This window comes from Eurytemora carolleeae, unplaced genomic scaffold (assembly GCF_000591075.1).
Source record: "Eurytemora carolleeae unplaced genomic scaffold, Eaff_2.0 scaffold569, whole genome shotgun sequence".
NCBI lineage: Eukaryota > Metazoa > Arthropoda > Copepoda > Calanoida > Temoridae > Eurytemora > Eurytemora carolleeae.
Window position 1 is genome coordinate 114,088 of NW_019397440.1, and position 22,889 is coordinate 136,976.

General features: G+C 32.8%; 1 protein-coding gene across 1 annotated transcript in view; it reads right to left on the reverse strand.

Moving 5' to 3' along the window:
- LOC111714305 (WD repeat-containing protein 47) overlaps positions 1–9,136 on the reverse strand; it is a 49,419-nt gene extending 40,283 nt beyond the window's left edge. The window contains exons 1-2 of the mRNA XM_023489387.1: positions 9,099–9,136; positions 7,551–7,604 (exon numbers count right to left, since the gene is read on the reverse strand). Coding sequence (XP_023345155.1) covers positions 7,551–7,604; positions 9,099–9,121 — 77 coding nt within the window. The 5' untranslated portion in view covers positions 9,122–9,136. The remainder of the gene's footprint in view (positions 1–7,550; positions 7,605–9,098) is intronic.
- Between the last annotated feature and the right edge of the window lie 13,753 nt (positions 9,137–22,889).

Sequence of the window (22,889 nt, forward strand, 5' to 3'; positions counted from 1 at the left end):
TACAAAAACAACAATATTATTTATAACAAAAAGATAAGAAAAAATACATTTGATAATTCAAATGTTTTCTTCAAACAAAACAGAAATTGGGTGGAAAAGGTTTTTTTGAATAAAAGTTAATAATAAGAATAATTGATTTTTTACAATTACGCGAAATTACTCGCAGTTACGCCAAATTATTTGTATTTCACGCAATTTTGCTTCAAATTGTTAGTAACAGATTTCTAAGCTTTGTTTACTTATACTATACATTCAGTTTTTATTTTATTTTATTTTGCTCATAACTGGGGTTTGCTTTCATGGTGGGAGTTCTGGTCACGTGATACGGACGCATAAATAATTTTATCAATTATCTATAATAAAACAAGACATTCATATAAATGCTGTGTTTGGCCGGCCAAACGGCTGAACCAATTGGGCTGAATTTTTTTGTGGACACTCATGGGTGGCCGGGGGGTGTTATTGGCTTAAAAATCGAATAAAATGTTCAAAAAAATATTTTAAAAGTTTTTTTCCACGGCAACGCAGGGCCCTTCAGCTAGTTTCTATTACAAATGAAAAATTACTAAATTCAAATTATAATAGGAGCAAACCTAAGTTTCTTAGGCTGCAATGGGATATCGTCAATTTAAGATTGGTTGTGTATTTGCTAAATATGATTTGTTTAAGCCATTAATTTTTTACAAAATTTTACATACATAAATAAATTTTCGTAAAAATTTGACACAGTTTTACATCAATTTCTCGAGACAGTAACATCAGATTGAACTCTTATGAGTCTCCATTAACTCCTAAATTGCTTAGGTTTCAGCCTATACCCCCTTTTATTTTTCCTTTATAGTCCCTTTAAGAAATGATTGTTTAGGATAATACATACATCTATAGCTGATCTTGCAAGCTCGTGTTGACCCACCAGCTACACAATCCAAGCTTAACAGGTATCTTTGTGTTCTATATATCAGTTTTTCATTTCAAAACTTGTTATATAACACCATAGAGTAATACTCTATGTTTAACACAGTTAAACTTTGATATTAAAATATGTATACCCTGCTACCCTGGAATACCCTGGTATCCTGGAATACCCTGATATCCTGGAATACCCTGATATCCTGGAATACCCTGGCATCCTGATATCCTGGAATCTAAAACACAGGACTTTATTTGCAGTGACATTTTTTCCAAGGACTTGAGAAAATTCGGACTTTTTTCCAAAGTTTTTATTTCCAGGTTTTTTTCCCCGGGACTTTCTTTCATAGATTCTAACCCTGTATATTACTGAATGTTTATAGGATAAATTTTGGTTCTAGACTGCAGGAATTGCAGAGACATATTTCGTGATAATTTTTAACTTTTCTAAACTTACTGCAGAAAGCTGGGGAAGTGTCAGCTTAAAAAAATTCTATTTTTTTCTTTTTTTCCTACGCGTATCAACATAAAAAAGAAATTTCATATATATCTCTCTTTTTTCTTATTTCCTGTAAATTATTGTTCACAGTACGTTCAGTCATGACCAGTAAAAAGTGGGACAAAAGTCGTCTTTATTGAGACTTTTAGTTTGGAAAGTCGCACCGTGTTTTTAACACTTTGATTTAACTCCAATAATAACTCTTCAAGAAATGTATAAATCATATTTCCTTTACACTTAACAAAGCTTAGACTAAATACAAACTCTCTTGTACTGCTAAGGAGAATTAAGTACGATCCCAGCATTGGAATCTACGGAATGGCTATTCTACGTTGTTCTTGGCAGACCAACAAGACATGAACGTTATGCACAGGAGACATAAGGCTGGCACAGTCTGACGTCAGCACAAGCTGACCAAGTAGGACGCCATAAAGACTAAGACTAAGCACGATCTTGTTAATGTACGTATGTTTGTTCGTATGCTGAAATAAACTCCTTACATCCATGATCCAGGGTGTAGTTTTGCAAAAAAGTTACAGCATTGTAATTTTTAGCACGTTTATACAATAACGAGATAAAAAAAATTACTTGAAAAAAAGGTAAAAAGTGAAACCAAATTATTTTTAAAAATTAATTTTCTAACTTTTTCTTTAAAAAAAAAACAAGATTTCCTGCTGAATTACAAAAATATGCGCATTACTTTCAAAAATGCATATCTTAGCATGTATAATACGTTAACTTTTTATATATTGAAATAAGTTTTTTTACGAGGTGAAAAAATTATTAATTTAAACTTTTTTTACATGTTGTGTAAACAAACGGTTGTCGACCTGTGATTGGTTGAATCATTTAGTCTTATCTTGGATACAGTACATGAAACATCAGATTAGGACCAATATAAAGATTTTTAGTGAATGTTGTCAAGACTAGAGGGTTCTATTTGGTAGTGCACTTACTCTAAATTTAGGTATATATATATATATATATATATATATAGCGTTTTTGATGTGTTGTCTACAACTGAATTTTTTTGATTTTTAATTTGTTCCGTTGAAAGGTTCAAACTCCAGGAATTTGATTGAGGGGAGGATGGGGATGTTATAATTCCATTTTTTTTTGTCTATTAAAGGAAAAGTATTATTTAACCAAGTTCGCTTTGTTCTGGCATATCAGATTCACACCGCTAATTAGACCGCTAATCTGTGGAACAAATCAAGGAAAATATCGTCGTTTTAGATTTTAATGTTTTGTTTCATTAATTTATCATTTAATTCTGATGAGACAAATTCCCACGCTATCTTTGATTGAAGAGAAACAGAGAATAAAAATGTTAAATTTTCAGGAATGAATCATTTTTGATCAGACAAATTGGTTAAAAGGTTATCATTTCATTTTTGATCAGACAAATTGGTTTAAAGGTTATCATTTCATTTTTGATCAGAGAAATCGGTTAAAAGGTTATCATTTCATTTTTGATCAGAGAAATTGGTTCAAAAGTTATCGTTTCATTTTTGATTAGACAAATTGGTTTAAAGGTTATCATATCATTTTTTGATCAGAGAAATTGGTTTAAAAGTTATCGTTTCATTTTTGATCAGAGAAATTGGTTTAAAAGTTATCGTTTCATTTTTGCTTAGACAAATTGGCTTAAACTTTAAATTTTTGACTAGACAAATTCGTATAAAGGTTATAGTTTTATTTTTGATCAGACAAATTGGTTTAAAGGTTATTGTAATTCTGATGTGCCAATCTTTGGGAGGGTCTCAGGAAATTTCGTCTGAAGTAAAAAAAAACTCACTATCTTTCATTAGTTACAGGTTTGGCTCTCAACAATTTCTTCTGTATCTGCACTTATCATGTGTTATGAGTTTTTCATCAAACAAATTAGTAATTTGAGACCCCGATCTTTTCATTAGAGATGCTAGATTTTTTGGCACTCTATATACTTTCATTCGAGACTCAAGATTTTCAGTGGACTCGACCTCCAAGATGGTCATCGGACCTCAAAGATTTTCATAAGACTCCAAAATTTCAATTTAAGAACCCAAGATTTTAATAGACCCCGAGATTTTAATAAAAGAACTAAGATTTTAATAAAAGGCCTCAAGACATTTATAAAAGACTCGCAAGATTTTAATAAAAGACTCCAAAATTTTAATTAAAGATCCCAAGATAGACCCTAAGATTTTAAAAAAATAACTCCAGAATTTTAATAAAAGAACTAAAATGTTGATAGACCCCAAGATTTTAATAAAAGAACAAGATTTTAATAGACCCAAAAATTTTAAAAAAGAACTAAGATTTTGATAAAAGATCCCAACATTTTAACAGAAATAAGATTTTTGTTGAAGACTCGCAAGATTTTCATCTTGACTGAAGGGGTCTCAGCTACAGTACTCCAATGACTGAAGGGGTCTTCGATAGCACTCCAATGATTATTTTTGAGTGTCATTGCTTCATTGCTAAAAAAAACAAATGATAGATACGTTTATTTTTTTAGGTCAACGTCAATTTTTGATGGTCATAACTCATAGGAACAAATTGAAAATATGATTTGTTCTTTCACGTTAAATATTCGGAAAAACTTATTCTTCTCTACAAAATTTATAAAAAGGTTTTAATAAAATAAGTGGCAATTAATGGATTCGGAAAAACTCTTCCAAGGATAAATTAAATCTACATATTATGGTTTAGGATTGACTGGCTTTACTATGAGAAGTTTGTTGGTTTATCGGCTTGCCATCCTGTCATTCCTTGCAGGTAAAGATAAATATTACTTTTTTCAAAGTTTCTAAAACCCTTGAGTAAACTCTTAGAGTGGATTTACTATAGTAAACTGCTACTTTGGGTAGAAAGGAACTGAGTTTTTAATACTAACTTAAGATTTTCAATTCCTCTATCTTATAAGCCCAATGTCGTAGACCTTTTATAACTAAAACTATGAATTCTGTTCGATCAAATAGTTTGAAATATCATCAGGTTGCAAACATATAGGGATGATAAAATTTTAGTTTGTAGCGAAAAACTCCGTTTTTCCTGCAATTTATTGAACCATTCTACCCTGGGGAGCGGGGAAGGCAGGGGGCCATAAGCCACCACGGCTGGATTTTTGAAAATCACACTTCAAGACCCTAAAGATAATATTCGAAAAAGTAGTTTCGCCTGGAAGAGTCAAATGCTGTGGCACGGAAGGGGAAATAGTGGTGGCTCATGGCCGCCTGCCTTCCCCCACTCCCCTTGGTTGTCTAAATTTATATGTATTGTACTTTAATGGAGGTCTTAAAAATTAGAACAAGGGTTCATTTTAAAGTAAATTCGTTATCAATTCATTTTTATACTTTTACATTTTCATAAAAAATTAGAAGATTTTTTGATGAAAATAACGAGGAAAATAATGAACTAAATTTTCCCATGAATAAATCCGAAAATTAAAAAATTCCCACTTATATTTATACTGTGCCATATTCGAGTTACAACCTCTGTCTGACGAGGGAGGGGGTGCAGAGGCGCCATGATCCCCGCAAAAATGACCTCCGAGCCTCCGGATTTGCAGAATAACCTCCAGGCCCCGCAAAACTGGTCTCCCAGCCTCAGTGACGTCACCAAGCCTCCCGCCATTCTGTCTCCACGCCCCGCATTTTGGTCTCCGCTTATTGTTTTTATTTAAATTTATTGGCTTAACCAAACAAATATAAAAATATATCTCTTCATAGTAGACTCCGTCATAGTTTTAAGAACCGTTTAATCAACAATTTTGACATGTTAATTCATTCAATTGTTCTGGAGTTGTTTTTTGTAAAGTTTACATTTAAGATGGAATGAGTAAAAGACGACGTTCATAAACGACTTATCTAATATTTTTGAAGGCATGATGATTTGAAGATTTTATTAACTCTCGATTCCTTAGCATTATATTTTATCATAAAAATGAAATTTAATGAGGATCTGTCCTATAATATACGAGTTTTTGCGCACCAAATTCTGCAAATCCGGAGGCTCGGAGGTCATTTTTGCGGGGATCATGGCGCCTCTGCACCCCCTCCCTCGTCTGACAAGGGAGGGAACCCCCGGATGCCATGAGCCTCCGATTTGTAGACACGAGCCTTAAAGATTTGCTAGGCAGACCAAGCCTCCTCCATGCAGTAAGAGCCTCCGCTATACTGTACAAGCCTCTGCTAAACAGAATAGTTTCCTTAAAACTCTTGGGTTTTACATGTAGTTAAGAATTTTTCGTATTTTTTGGAAAAAGCGACATAAAAAGTTTATCAAAGATCAAAAGTATTAATCAATTATTATAAGTAGTGACTAATTATGACTAGTAAAAGGGTTAATAATATACAAAAATTTGCGCTAAAAGGAAAACATCAAAGGAAAAAATTCTGAAATATTTTGTAATCTTTGATTTAAGCGATACCTTTTTTGAAATTGTTATCAGATAAGATAATCAAATTTGACATTGACAAACAATAAGAATCTAAAAACTTACGGGAAAAGGCATTGCTTGAATCAAAGATAAAACAAAATAAACTAAATTCAATTCAGAAATGAATTTCAAAATAGCCTCCAATTACTTGCGTAAGAAGTTTTTTACTGAATAACGTAAATCTTATAAACCACTTTTATGAGTCATTTAAGTTACAAATCATGAAAATCAAAAAACATTAATCTTAAGTAAAATTCTTGTGCCTCTATGTTGAAAAAAATGAAAAAAAAATTCTATATAACATGTAAAAACCTCGAGTTGCCAGGAAGCTATGATGTATAGCGGAGGCTCGTTTACTGCATAGCGGAAACTCTTGCTGCATGGCGGATGCTCGGTCTGCCTAGCAAATCCGGGAGGCTCATGTCTGCAGTGCGGAGGTTCATGGCATCCGGGGGTTCCCTCCCTCGTCTGACAAATATAATAGTGTCACGCTTCACGGAAGGATTAAATTAGAATATGCGACATAGTGTTACGACTTTGTCCCCTTGCACTTCCTTTAGTTTGGAGAAAAGCTAAAAAAAAGTTTGAGGAAAGCTAATTTTTTTGGTTAGTCATTAATCAGAAAGACCCGGAATTAATTAACAGTTAATCAGGCGTCTTTGCATATATATCTCTGGTAATTTAAAATGCTCAAAGACGGCAGACCTTATTTTAGAAATGGCAGGACTCTAGGGCTATTTTGTGATAATGTTTCATCATGTGCTAAATTAAGATTGTAAAGTCGTCTGATTAATTATAAATTAATTCCCGATTTCTGATAAAGACTGTACAGTTTACATAATCGAAATTTTAAACATTTTTATTATTAATATAGTACGCAATTATAGGAATATATATTTTTTTATTTAATTTTACTTTGCTCAAGTTTGCTCCGGAGAGAAGGAAGAAGTTAAACTGGATCCAGGTTTACAACAGAAAGGTAAAATCAATTAGATTTGGTCAGTTTGCAACATCATTTATTTATATAAACCGATAGGGCCCATTTTTTGTGTGGGACCTCTCGTGACCCTGGGAAGGGTTATGGATGATCGAATTTACAAAAATTTACTTTTAACAAAATTCGATTTTTAAAAATTTTAAAATCCACGAAAGTTGTTTTTGTTTTACAATGTATACAAAGAGAGCAAATAGAAGATGGTCACGAAGCGCCCAAAAAGCCTAGTTAGGATAAAAACGAATTATGTACAGGGTGTCTCACGAAACAGGACAGCAGCAAGACGGTTTTGAAGGTCGTCTTTGATCTTAGATATAATTTGCTGCATTTATTTGTCAACTTCATTTTATAAGTGCAATATCTCGTGTAATATGTACAACACTTACATGATCTGTAGGACAAATAATGTGTAGAACAAATGTTTTGTAGGACAAATGAAGTTGTCCCCGCACAGTAGGACAAATTATTGAAGGACTATAATGACAAAGCGCCGGCAATAATTATATAAAGAGTTTTTGGTCGTCTCAGTCTAATCCTTTGTGGATAACCTTGTATATAATTTGTAATTTCATATTATATATTTTTCTGAACTATGGGCTTATGTCTTTAATAGAACTAGCTTGGGAACCCAGCGCTGCCCAGGTTACTAAAAGTTTCTCCCGCCGTTTACCCCCACTTGAACGATTTTCCCTGGAAACTAAATATTTTAAAGTCTACTCACTTACCTTGGAATCTCAAATTCATGAGCTAAGAACATTCCTGCGAGTCTCCATAGTTCTCTAATCAAAATTTGAGGCAAATATGTCCGGGGGTTCCTGATTTATGATCGGACAGACAAACAGAGATTACAACTTATATATAGATACATTTCAAAGGTGGGTGAGTTTGGCCAATTTGAATACATTTGGGAATCCTGTCTTAATTCTTGAAAAAATCTGAATGAAATTTTTAAGTAAAATAAAAAATGATGGGAAAAAAAATTTTTCCCCATTTTTCCTGGTTTTTAAAGCTTTTTCGCCGAGATATCATATTCAAATACCAGGTAGGTGTTCAACACCTACCTGTTAACACCTACCTGTTAGTCAATCTAACATCAGAACGAAGTTTAAGGTTTTTCAGATCATTTTTCCTGTACACAGCTCAGGCCTCAATTGGATAGTACTTTTGTAAAGATTGTCTTGGTTGAAAGAAACTTGTTCTTTTCATAAACCTTTCTCATTGTTATTTTTCTTTAGAGGTTAAAATGAATTTGATCCGCTTCAATTAAATATTTCAATACTGTTGCTATTTAAAAAGCTTAATTTTTAATTCTTAATTAAATCCTTAAACTTCAGAAAATGTTAAGATTTGGTTATTCTGACATTCTAATTAAATCATGTTTTGAAGCGCAGGATTATCTTCAATCAGAATGTATACCAAAATGCAAAAAATGTACCAAAATGCAAAGAACCAAATTGCAAAAAAAGAACCAAATTTGCTTGAAGTCTGTTAATGTGCCTCTTTCCGAGTTTGAACTTAATTAAAAATTTGATGTTTTCCTTTTTGAGAAATTTTCTGTTTAATGGGACAGACAGGCTATGTAAGGTAGTTAAACTGAGTATGTAGTGTTGTGGACAAATTCTTTAAGGATTCATTTGAGAAATATAAAACTTATTAAAAGATCTGTAAACCCTGAGTTCGTTAATGTCGACGTTCAAAATAGTACTTTTGGGTGGATACGTTTTAAGAATTGTTTTTTTTTAAATTATTAATTAACGACGACAAAAAATGTAAACACGATTCTACAGTAAACTAAATAGTTGATAAGGAACAGATTGAGAAAATAAAAATTATGTAATCTTTTTCAATTTTTAGTTTCTATTATCTCTCTTTAATCGCAGATTTTCTGCAGATTTTCTGGAATTTTTATTAAAAAGACGACGTTTGAAGAAATCTCCGATTAAATTCATAGAAAATAAAAAAATCAATATAATTGAAGGAAATAATTAATTCTAACTTCGATTTATTGACAAATTTCTTTTGAGAAATATGTTCTTAAACATCTAATTAGATTACTTAAGAATTTTTACTATATTTTTCGTCGTCGTTATTCAATAATTTAAAAAATCCCAATTCTGAAAACAAACTCGCCCAAATTCATGATTTTAAACGTCGACTTTGTCCACAACACTGCATACTCTGTTTAACTACTTTACATAGCCGGTCTGTCCCTTTCATGAGAACAAAAACTGCTGTACCATGGTTTTGAAAATATTATACTTTTATATATTTACCTTTTCATCAAACCCTTATTCATGGTCGTCCAAGTTCCAAATTTTCTTATAAAATCTCACATTCTGTTTGATATTTAGATCCGGGGTTTAGGAGATCATCATTTTTTGGACCAGGCCGCAAAGGTAGGTTGTTAAAAATGCTACAAACATTCAAAAATATTTTTGAACGATTAAACTTATACACGGCTGAAATATTTTTTTAAGGGAAAAATTTACCACTATTAGATCAATGTTAATAATCTCAATATTTAGGATGGATTTTTTCTTCTCTTATATTCAATTAGTTTATTACGCGATTATCCATTATAATGGAGACTACTTTTTATTCGAGTTTATTGTTAACGTGCTTTTTTCGAATTACAAGTTTACATGCAATTAAAGAGAAGCTTTTATAATTAACGCTTCTCTCTGTTTCCATGTTTTTGTGTATATTTGCTGTTTAAAGCTTGATATGAATCAAAATTATAATCTAAAGTCGTCTTCATTATATTGATATAATCGCCTACCACCGTACGTCAACCACGAACCTTTTTCTTTTTTATCATATATAACCACAAATTACTGTTTTACCTCAGTTTTGCAAGGACATTGCTTTCCCCTATTCATCCAACAATTAAAAAAGTTTCTTAAAGGGACCGTTCACTTATTTGGGTAATTTCAGGGTAAACTAAACAGCCTATTCGCTCTTGATTGGTAATAGTCTTACTTTTCAAAGACAATTGTGGCCGGAGAAAAAGCCGATTTTTCGTTCAGAATTCGAGCGGAAAGGGACGGTCCCTCTCTATAGACACTATTTGATGTTTTTTTCAGTAACAGCAGCCCAATAACATTTAAATTTATTATATTTGAATGTCATTATGTGTTCGTTATTATGTACTAAAATATGAAAACTTTTGATATTTGAGTTAGCAAGAAATTTACATTTTTCGCATTAAAACATGTAAAATGTGTGTACAAAGACGACGTCTCTACGACAATCAATTAATCATTACTCGTATTTAGGTTCGTAGATTTTGTAAATTTTTTCCCGCATGTGCACAACTTTTCATTTGTCATGCCGCGTTCAATTCAGCTTTTTACACAGGCAATACACAATTTTGAATGCGATAAAATAGTGTTATTTTAGAAATAGAAAGTTAAAAAACAACAAAAATTAAAAAATAATGACATTTACAATTAACGATTAGATACTACAGTTTAATTTTATATTCGAAATTTATTTTGATCCACAACATACTGAAAAAAAACATCAATTAGTGTCTATAGAGAGGGACCGTCCCTTTTGCGCTCGAATTCTGAACGAAAAATCGGCTTTTTCTCCGGCCACAGTTGTCTTTGAAAAGTAAGACTATTACTAATCAACAGCGAATAGGCTGTTTAGTTTACCCTGAAAATACCCAAATAAGTGAACGGTCCCTTTAAAGCTGTTGGTTAATCTTTTATGACTACTTGGCACTCCTTAATTTAATAAAAAGTTAGCTTAAAATTACTTGTCTATTTTAGTTCTTGATTTTTTTAATTTAACATATTTTTTTGTTAGCATTTGGCGGAGTTGCAGCCGAAGTCTCGAAAGGTAACTCTCTGGGTAATATTTATTTAATTTTTTACGTTTTCATTTTGTTATCTCAGATATTAAGAAATTGTTTACGAGCTTGTATTAGAGGAGTTAATGTTTTCATAAATGATTTTTATAGTTGAATTTTTACGCCAGGTGCTGGGTTCAATCGTCCACTGTCTGTAAACCCTACTAGAGACCGACCTAATGTAGATCCTGAAGCTAGCTCAAGGTTCCAACCTGAAGAGGTGGATACACAGGATGCTAGGTTGAGACCTGAGGAGGAACTTCTAGACTCTATTCAGAGCCAGGTCGTGCAGGCTTTGTTAGAAACTGAGCTTAGGGATCGGGCAGGGTTTTTTTCCCAAGCTCAGAGATCTGAAGAAAACAAAATTCAGCGTCCTAGAGTAGAAAATGATCTCACAGTTCCTAAACCTGAAGGTTTGTTAAGAATAGCCAGACCTAATTTTGAGTCCAGGAGAGTAGTAGAAGAGAGGATAATGTTGCCTACAGAAGAGGCCAAAGGATTGAGAAGGTTAATCCCATTATTGAGTCCTGAACCAGATTCCAATTCTATTCGTCCTATAGAAACGGATGCAGCAAGTCGAGAGCAGCCAAGATTGAGACCTATTCAGCCAGAGCAGTCTAGCCTGAGACCAATTGAGCAGGAGCATCTCAGATTGAGACCCATTCAGCTGGAGCAGCCTAGTCTGAGACGAATTGAACAGGAGCAGTCGAGATTAAGACCTATTCAGCTGGAGCAGCCTAGTCTGAGACCAATTGAACAGGAGCAGTCGAGATTAAGACCTATTCAGCTGGAGCAGCCTAGCCTGAGACCAATTGAACAGGAGCAGTCGAGATTAAGACCTTTTCAGCCGGAGCAGCCTAGCCTGAGACCAATTGAGCAGGAACAGTCGAGATTAAGACCTATTCAGCTTGAGCAGCCTAGTCTGAAACTAATTGAACAGGAGCAGTCAAGATTGAGACCTATTCAGCTGGAGCAGCCTAGTCTGAGACCAATTGAGCAGGAGCAGTCGAGATTAAGACCTATTCAGTTGGAGCAGCCTAGTCTGAGACCAATTGAACAAGAGCAGTCGAGATTAAGACAAATTCAGCTGGAGCAGCATAGTCTGAGACCAGTTGAACAGGAGCAGCTACGATTGAGACCCATTCAGCTGGAGCAGCCTAGTTTGAGACCAATTGATCAGGAGCAGTCTAGACTAAGGCCCATTCAATTAGAGCAGCCTTTGGTGAGACCAATTGAACCAGAGCAGTTACGATTGAGACCTACTCAAGCAGAGCATTCCAGGATGAGAACAATGGAGCAGGAACAGTCAAGATTGAGACCCATTCAATTAGAGAAGGTGTCAGCTAGACCAATAGAGCTAGAGCAGCCTAGGCTAAGACCAATCATTCAGGATCAGAAGTCTGGGCTTAAACCAATTGAGCAGGAGCAGCAAAGATCAAATCAATCTGAGCCTAATATGAAAAATGAACAGGGAGAACTCCGATCTCGTTTATCTCTTCTATTGGCATCTGAGTCTTCATCAGAAGAGCTTAGGTCAAAGCTAACTTCCATTTTAGGCCTGGAAGAGAGAAGTGAAAGAATTTTAGGCATTGACAAGCCAAATTCTTTTCACGTCTTTGGACAACATGATGCGGGTTTGGATCAGTCCCATAATGTACGCTTGGATCAATCCATTTATCTTCCAGTTGATGAAGTTCATTCTGTCCAGCGCCCTTCCAGTGGACCTTTACGATTTCTTTCTTCCAATACTGGACAGCTTTATTCGCCCAGTCATGTACAGCTTTCTCAACCGTCTGAACAACTGCTGGATGAGCCGCATGGTAACATCCGCCATCAACCTAACATATTCTTCCCTTCTGGATCCGTAAGAGTTTTACCTGTCCCTGCAGTTTCTGTACCTGATGATATGATTGAGCTGGATGGAATAAAGGTTCCAATGTTTTCCAAGATGGTGAAGAACAGTCGACTAAGCCTTTTGAGTTCAGGGGGCAGCCTAGATTCGGCCAGACTACCAAAACATCCTGACCATGGAAGACTTCTTTCACACATGGTTGATATTGATGGTATTGAGGTTCCCATGTTTTCAAAGATGGTGAAAAACAGAATGCTGAATTTGCTTCAACAAGATTCCAAAGATGACTTTCCAAATTCAGCAAGGCAGGTTGAGATTGATGGCATCAAAGTCCCTATGTTTTCCAAGATGGTTAAAAATATTGGGTTGAAACTTCTCCAGGAACCAGCAAGTCATCCAACACAATCTCTAGAAGTAAGAGATAGGACAAGGTCCAGTTTAAAAAAACCGGGTAGAAAGGATCCTGAACCTGTTGTTCAGGGTTTCCGTGTTAAGGGTGATACTACAAACAGGGTTATTTTTCTTAATGTAGCTGATCTGGGCCTATCCCTTGGAGAAGGACAGCTAAGGATTGGTAACTCTGAACTAATTCCTGTTGAGGGGTTGACAAGCTTTTCAGATACTGTTGAGCGTGATGGTGGAGGAGCAGTTGGGAAGGATGCTATGAAGAAAATGTTAATGACTCATTTGCAACATCCTCACGCTGCTCATGTTCCTGTAGAACTTCCTGGACCAGAGGTGCAACAGAGAGGACTAATTTCTTCTTCAGCAGTACCTATAGATTCAGTAGAACCTGGTCTTGTTAGCAAGCAACCACGTCAATTCTTTAACAAGTTTGATGGGATAAAGCCCCAGGATCAGACTTCTTTGCCAGCCCAACCTACTCCAGTATCCCAACAATTTGGTCAAACAGTTCAACCACGAGCAAACACTGGTAGTTTTTCAAGCTTCCCTTCACAATCTGGAGAAAGAGGAAATAGACTTCCTGCTATCAACACAAATCAACAACAAGCTCGCCAGCAGCAACAAGTTCAACAGCAACCCCAATTTCCTCGTCAGCAGCAGCAGCAGCAGCTTTCTATTCTGCAACAGCTTCCCCGCCAACAAAAGTCTGAAAATATAGACACATTGATAGACTCTATTTATGAAGGAAGTCCTAGGCGGGAAAATACCTTGAATGAAAATATATACAGAGATCCTTTTGGTTCCTTACCTCAGATTGATGCATATCCAAAGGTATTATAAAATGCTTTCAGTTTTTTTTTTTCACAGGAAAAAATCTTTTCCTCCCCCCTCCTCCCCCCTTTTCAATCTTTATGTTTTCCAACTGTAATTGTGTTGCAGAAATTAATCATTTGGAAAAATAATTCTTTGTTGGCTAAATTTTTTTTAGACATACAAGTTTCTCTCAAAGATGGCAATGTCCGATTTACAATGGTACCTTAAAGCTTTTTCTGATTAAGTATAAATTAGATATCAATGTTTTGTTTCTTTAAACTGTTTATTTTCGTTTGCGGTTTCTCGAGAAAGTGACCTGCGCTTTCTTTGATTACAAGAATCAACAGAGAAAATCGCAGAAATTTACACTTTTTGAGTTAGAAAAACAAAGATATCTTCTACATATTAAGGTTTCTAGGGTACCGTTGTGAATCGGGAATCGCCATCTTTGCATGGAATGTTCATAGAAATTACACTTACAGTCCCTTTAAACTTCAAAAGAAGATCTATCCTCATTCCATTCAGGCTCCAGGAGTAGATGAAGTTTTGAGACAGGAAGCAGAGCTACGATCCTTACAGGAGCAGCATACTCAGCAGTTCGCCCTTCAGCAGCAGGTTACATATCTATTCAGTCAAAATATTAGCAATCTCAGCAGTTTCACCAGCAGAAGGAAATATATCAATACAGAGTAGTTTTTCAGTAGTAGGGTGGGTATATATATGTTGACGTAGCTTATTTAGTAGTAAGGTGGGTATATATATATGTAGAAGTAGTTTATTCAGTAGTTAGGTGGGTATATATATATGTAGTAGTTGTATATAGTAGTAGGGTGGGTTGGGTATATATGTAGGAGTAGTATGTTAAGTAGTAGGATGGGTATATACTTAGGAATAGTATATTCAGTAGTAGGGTGGGTTTATATATATGTAGGAATAGTATATTCAGTAGTAGGGTGGGTATATATATGTAGGAATCGTATATTCAGTAGTAGGGTGGGTATATATATATATATATGTAGGAATAGTATATTCAGGAGTAGGGTGGGTATATATATGTAGGAGTAGTATATTCAGTATTATAAATGTTGGAATAGTTTATTCAGTAGTAGGGTGGGTATATATAGAAGTAGTAAAGGTGGGTATATATGTAGAAGTAATAACGGAAGGTATTGAAACAGAGCTAAAAAAGCAGCATTTTCCAGCAGTATAGGGTGGATATTGTTACAGGAGCAGTATTTTAAGCAGTAGGGTTGATATTGGTACAGGAGCGGCACTTTCAGCAGTAGAATAGACAGTAATATTTATGTAGCATTTTTACCTGCAAGTTAGATATTTATACTGGACCCCTTAGCTACATAGTTAATTCAATTAGATAAAATTCAACATGTCTCAACTTATTTTTTATTAGTATTTGAACGATGTAGTATTAAGAGATTTATAAGATTTCAAAGACTTAATAATATTCTTGTTTTTCAGGTTGTCTCAGAGTTCCAGCCTCATCGAACTGCCTGGGAGGAAGAGCTTCTGAAACATCAACAGGCTGAAAACCAGTTCCAGCAGCAGCCACGTGTTCAGCAGCAGTCACGTGTTCAGCAGCAGCCACGTGTTCAGGAGCAGTCACGTCTTCAGCCAGCTCAGCTTGCACAACAAAATTTCCCAGCTATTCCAGGTATTAAAATGAATACTAGCTATGTTGGTAATTTGGAATATTATCCATAGTGTTAACTTGTTAAGTGTATTATGGTGTTTGTTGATCAAATTGGACTCTCATTCCACTCTCATTAAATTTGATATCACGTTTGCTTAATTTTGGTGTTTATGATTGACCAAGCCTTAGAGACTAGAGAGTTAATAGTAGATGTTAGTTCACATTTTATTGAAACTATTTAGTTCAGTCTGGATTGAACCTCGTCAGTTCTTTACGATATGATCATCAAAATCCTTTATAAATGTTTACCACAAGAAATTAAATTAACTTGGATCATGATATGTAAAACAGATGATTTGCAAATATTCATTTTGTTTAAGTCTTAATATTACTTGTTTGTTGATAAGAAGGAAATTAGAGTTCAATATTTTTTTTGTTAAAAATAGGAAATTATAGTTAGTTTTTCTTTACATAGGGAATTAAATTTCATTGTGTTGTTGTTTGTAAATTTCAAGTTTAATAAGCTTTTTTGTTAAAAAGGAATACTAGAGTTGAGAAAGCTTTTGTTGTTTATTGGAAAATAAGAATTTTGTGCGTCATGCTATAGGAAAATCCAGTTCATTAGTTTTTTAGTTTTTGTTCAACTAGGCACTGCTAATTAAATTGAAAAACTAAAAGTTTATGTTAAAAAAAAGGGAATTTCGATCAAGTTTAATAAATATATTTAATAGTTTTAGTGTGATTTAATAGAATAAATGGAAATTTACTAAACTTTCTTTTTTAGGTTTGGAGCAGCACTCCAGGTTTGTTTCCGAACTTCAAGCTGCTCAAGATGCGTTGAGATCTCTCACTTAAATGTACTGATTTTCCTGTACACTGAATCTTAAATGTGCTGATTTTCCTGTACACTGAATCTTAAATGCACGGATTTTCCTGTACACTGAATCTTAAATGCACCGATTTCCTGTACACTGAATCTTAAATGTGCTGATTTTCCTGTACACTGAATCTTAAATGCACCGATTTCCTGTACACTGAATCTTAAATGTACTGATTTTACTGTACACTGAATCTTAAATGCACTGATTTCCTGTACACTGAATCTTAAATGTACTGATTTTCCTGTACACTAAATCTTAAATGTACTGAATTTCCTGTACACTAAATCTTAAATGTACTGAATTTCCTGTACGCTGAATCTTAAATGTATAACATTGAGTTTAGCACAAATACAGTACATAAAGATGGTACATGAAATGTAATGATATCCTGTACACTGAATCATATACCGTCTTTATACACAGTCTTGATAAAATTAATGTTCTAGCCAATTATGCAATCTATTGTTTTATTATATAGTACATTTTATAATAAAATTCTTTATGCACTTAACTCTAAAAAAACCTGATTAAAACTGTTAGATGCTGAGCAGTGTGCACCCCCCGACCGCTCTAAAATATTATTTTGCGACATTATTACGTGATCAGTATACCAATTTTGCTTACGTGATTAGCATACCATAACCTCATCACGTGAGGTTGCATAAAACTGTTTAGGACGGGTACAATGTACAACGTAATTTATCTAGGTATTTTTAAAAGTATAGCTATGTTATCAGGCACTGTATTTATTACATACGTAGATTTAAAAAGTGGTCTCAATCTTGAAAATCCGATTACAAACGAGTTTGTAGGACATTATTCCTCGATTTTATAAGACACTTTTTAATATTTCTACATTTTATACAAAATATTTTGTATTCTATGCATAATTGTTTACAAATTGTATAATGTATACTATATTAAATGTATAATCTCTCTTGTGAAAGGAATTTTTTTATTTGACAGTTATATCTCGATGTACACGTATCCCATTCATGATCCACCTTATTTTAGTTTTTATGTACAAGGTATAATATAATATAAATTTATAGAAATTTCTTTGAACGTATTTTATAAATATTTATAAGAGGCTAGCTCGAAGACATTAAACGTTAAATCAATATAAATGTCGTCTTCCTTTCCAGACTAAACTTTCACTCTGTATTTAACCCAAATTTCATTATTAAAATTCGGAAAACACAATTTCACAAATGTGTATATAGTTTAATGTGAATTATTACCTCTGCGTAATTATATATCAAAAGGAGTTATTCCAGCAGTCACTTTTATTGCCCGTCTCAGATATATGACATTTATCATGAAATAGAATACGTATATTCATTTAACCGTATTTGCATTCACATTGTATAGTAATAATCTTAAAATTCATTCACATTTGCTCACTATAATATTTAACAATATAAAACCATCATATTCACTAGATATCTTGTATAATATAATATGTGTACTTTATTAAGTTGTTTTGTGCAAAAGTTGGGTGTGCTAAATTCCTTCACTAGAGACTGGTTTAATAACCCCGCTGGAAACTGCGCAAAACCTGTACTGGTTTAATGACCCAACTAGAGACTGTGCAAAACCTGGTTATGCCCTCAAGCAAAACCCATTATTTGCAGAACAATAGACAACCTTTGCACATACATATTTTATACAACGAACGTGTTCTTTCTGCTCAACTATCTTATAAAACTAACTCGCAGCCATTCATATAAAAGTGATGCGTATTTGTACGATGCAATATTTTATGTATTTTTCTTGTATTTTTGGAATGTGCATATTTTATATCTAAAGTACGATATAATTTTTTTGTATTTTTTGTTTTATGGAATATGCGTATATCTTATATTTATAGTACGATATAATTTTTTTGTATTTTTTGTGTTTTTAATGTACAATATGTTTATGCAGTATTTTTAAGTAGATGATATCATATATTATATAAGGAAATCTGATATATGTATCTATATATGTTACTGTTCTGTCTATATTCGTACTTCCTCCTGTATTTCAATTATCTTTAATATCTATTATCCTCATACTGAAGTACATAAATATGATCCTGCTATGTATATCCCTGTTCTGTCTATATTCTTACTTCTTCTGTATGTACTCCTTTCTCAACATTATTTAATCCTCATAATAAAATACATATGTATTCTTTTTTTCTCTTCTGTTACAGAACAATGTTATATTGAAGTTTTTAGATAATTATGGGATTTAACTAATTCATCTTGGAATCTTCGTTTATTAATATGGTTGACTAAATTTCAAACCTTATATGCTCACTATTCCAGCGATGGTTGATCCGTAATCTGCAAATATTTCAATGAAAGTCTAAATTAAAAGTTATGTATAATTTAGAAATATAGCTGATGATTGCTAAAATACAATCTTATGATAATACAGGATTTTGCAAATTGCGGGTTAGAATACAATTATTATTCTTGTGCAAAGTTGTAGTCTAGTGCATTTAAATGCAGGACCGGATTGTAGGCATACCATATAGTCGGGTAACCTCGTTTAAACCCCAGACTATCATTTAAAAACTGCCCATTCACGCAATTTAAACCCCAGCTCAGCAATTTAAATTTTGCAAAATCCTCTTGTCTCACAGGACAACATTCACACTATATAAGTCTTATACATATATATAAATAATTTTAGATATCTGACAATAATATTTTGTTTTGTTTTTAGGTGTCTCAGTATTCAGAACAAGATTTATCTATATCCGGAATAATCCTGGATTTTGTAATAAAGCTGAATCAGATTCTAAAAGATATAAAATCAATTAATACTAAAGACGTTAATCATGTAAACGTGGGTTTTATAATAAAGCTGAATCAGACTTTAAAAGATATAAAATCAATTAAGGCTCAAGACGTGATTCTGATTTTGAAATATTTCATAGCTTTTTAACAAAAATCATACAAATGTTGTATTCTGATACAGATACATGTATTCAAGCTGTATATCTTTTAATTTAGGTAAATCCGATAATAATTTTGCTTATTTTAAAGTATCCAAAAAATGATTTTTAATGCATGAAATCTCTTTTAAAAATCAATTTTAATCGATTTAAGATAAAATCTTGAAACTTTAATCATAGATTGACTTTTATGAGCTTACAAGTCTGTTTCGACTAAGCAAAATACACCCAGATATTTCAAAAACAGCTTTTCCAAAATAAAGATTTTATTTAATTTTATGTATTTTTTGTGCAGAATAACAGGTCTAAATATCAATCAGGTAATGTATTTTACCAAAGCAGTAATCAGATCAAGATTTTGACAATTTTTTATCGAGTATGTCAGCTAAAACTATTTAGAAGTCCAAATTTTAGAATATCTTTAAGTTTAAGTTTTGAATATTGGAATTAGTTAAAACTTAAAGGAGTTTTACAAAATGCGGCGTCTGATTAAAAATAGTTAAAATAAANAACTTACTTAATCTTAATCTTAATCTTAACTGCAATGAAGGAAATGTACAATGTAGAAAAAAAATGTAAATATCTAAATTTTAACTGCAATGCAGAAAAGCAAAATGTACAAAATTTAAAATGTAATAAATGTATAAGGAACTTCAATCAAATATTCTATGTGTACTTCCGGACACAACAACAAAAAAAAAATTTGAAATTTGAAATTGAAATTGAATTTGAATTGAATTCAATTAAAATCTTGTCAGCCTTCATTTGATCTTTAAAACGTGTTGGGTCAGCTCTACAATGGGTATTAAAAACTGTACAGTGTACAACTGAATGCTTGTAAGTTACAGGGTGTCCCAAAAAACATGGGAATTCAGTGACGAATTCGATATCGTCTTTATGAATAATTCTTTGATTTAGTGTGATACCTACTGAGAAAGCTGTAATCTGTCTGACTGCAACCGGTTGTACTTATGTAAAACAAGAAAATTACAGTATACAAACAGAGTAAACTTGTCCATATTCACTGTTCATCTTGCGGAGACATTATAGACACATCTTTTCAGTCTTTTACCCTTTTCATTAAATAAACTCTAGCAGACATAACAATATTATGGCTTTTGAAATTAGGTATTACAATGCTAATTCATATCAAAGACGATATCGAATTCGTCACTGAATTCCCATGTTTTTTGGGACACCCTGTACATGTTTTATCGGCTCGGATCATGCAGCTCTTAGAGTGGATTGTACTTGATCGTATTTTGCTATCATGCTTTGTGGAACACTATGTATCTTTATTAAAAAGCACGAATGAATGCAGGCCGGTATTGAGATGCAAGCATGATGTGTAATTGAATGAAATGATATTGGTGTACTATACTCTAGGTTAATATAATGGATAAACTAGCAAATGATCTTACAATTAACCCAAATTTAGAACACATTAGACCTTCATAGTTATGTTGGATATTATTCAAGTTTAGGTTGGATATTACTGGTTTATATTGGATATTACTGGTTCAGGTTGGATATTACTGGTTTAGGATGGATATTACTGGTTTAGGATGGATATTACTGGTTTAGGATGGATATTACTGGTTTAGGATGGATATTACTGGTAGGATGAATATTATTGGTTTAGGTTGAATATTACTGGTTTATGTTGGATATTATTTGTTTATGTTGGATATTACTGGTTTAGGTTGGATATTAGTGGATATTACTGGTTTAGGCTGGAGATTACTAGTTTAGGTTAGATATTACTGGTTTATAATGGATATTACTTGTTTAAAATGAATTTATGTTGGATATTACTGGCTTGGTTAGATATTACAGGTTTAGGTTGGATATTACTAACTATTGATGAATTTAACTGGTTTAAGATGTTTTTGGTTTAGAATGGATATTTCTGAATTAGTTGATAGTTACTTTATAAACAAGTTTAAACTATAATTCTAGAAAATTTAATATTTGATGAATCCATTTTCATAAAATTTCAACTTTAAATATTTCCCTCGCCTGTCAATTTCAGAAATATGTCCACTTCAAAACGTAAAATATAAAATATTTCTTCATAATCTCCTTTAAATTGTTAAATTCTAAAAATAAAAATGTTTTTGATCAAACATTTCATTATTTCTTTAAATCTATCAAAAGTCAGACTTTGGTATCAACTGGAAAAATGATTTTTAAAGGTTGTAGCGTTTCTTTTTCCATCAAAGTCATCTAGAGGTAAAATTATGAACTAAAACTTTTAATAAAAAAAATGATTACAAAAAAAAAACATGCAATATCTTAAGGATGAAGAAACATAAATTCCTTCTCCAAAAACCCTTGATAAAGATAAAGTCATGAAAAAAATTGAACCCCTGTAATAATCTTTCCAGAGCTGAAAAGTTTAGAATGGTAGATATCGAGATTAATGCTTGACCCTCTCTTTTTCTTAATCTCTAGACTAACTTAATCTTGTACTTGTATCCTGAAAACTGTATAAAATTCAACCAATCAGAGTCGTGGATATGAAGCCAATAAATTTAAAATTTTGCGCGCCATTTAAGATAATATACAGAAACGGGCGGAACTCTCTTATTTTTAAAACCGGTTTTTGATTTTTCTGTATAATTTTATCCAAGAAAGAACGAGTAAAGAATCAAAAGTGTGTCCATTGGATACTCAGATTAAGTAATCGGGATTAAGGATATCGGATTCTAAAGTTTTCAGCTCAGAACTAAATGCGTGAAGGATAAACGACAACAAAGATACAAAATTTATATTGCGGAAAATTCATAATTCTCAAACACCGTTTTTACGATCATTGCAAATTCAACAAATAAATAATACCCATTACTGATTTAATGCTAAATGTGAAAAGAGGATTTTAAAAATTCGCTTCCTGAATTTTTTAAATACAGGGTGTCCCAAAAAACATGGGAATTCAGTGACGATTTGCATATCGTCTTTGTTATGAATTAGCATTGTAATACCTAATTTCAAAAGCCATAATATTATTATGTCTGCTAGAGTTTATTTTATGAAAAGGGTAAAAGACTGTAAAGATGTGTCTATAATGTCTCCGCAAGATGAACAGTGAAGACGGACAAGTTTACTCTGTTTGTATACTGCAATTTTCTTGTTTTACTAAGTACAACCGTATGCAGTCAAAACATAAACAAACAAAATGTGTACATAGCAGACGAAACTCTTACAGATTACAGCTTTCTCAGTAGGCATCACTATACTGAATTAAAGAATTATCTTAAAAGACGATATCGAATTCGTCACTGAATTCCCATGTTTATTGGGACACCCTGTATATTATAAAAACAATTTGTGTTAGACTCAGATTTAAAACCTTTTGCAAGAAAAAAGGATTTTTTGAGTTATATTTTTTATCTTTTTGTATGCAAAAAATATAGTGAATAAATCACAATTTGTTTCAGATTTTTAATAATGATAACACAGGGTGTCCCAATAAACATGGGAATTGAGTGATGTTTCGATATCGTCTTTTTAAATAATTCTTGGATTTAGTATAGTGATACTAATGATACCTACCTTTCATTTACCGTTTTCATAAAATAAACTCTTGCAGACAGAATTCTATTATTGCTTATGAAATCGTGCATTACATTGCTAATTCTAAAGAAAGGCGATCTCGAATT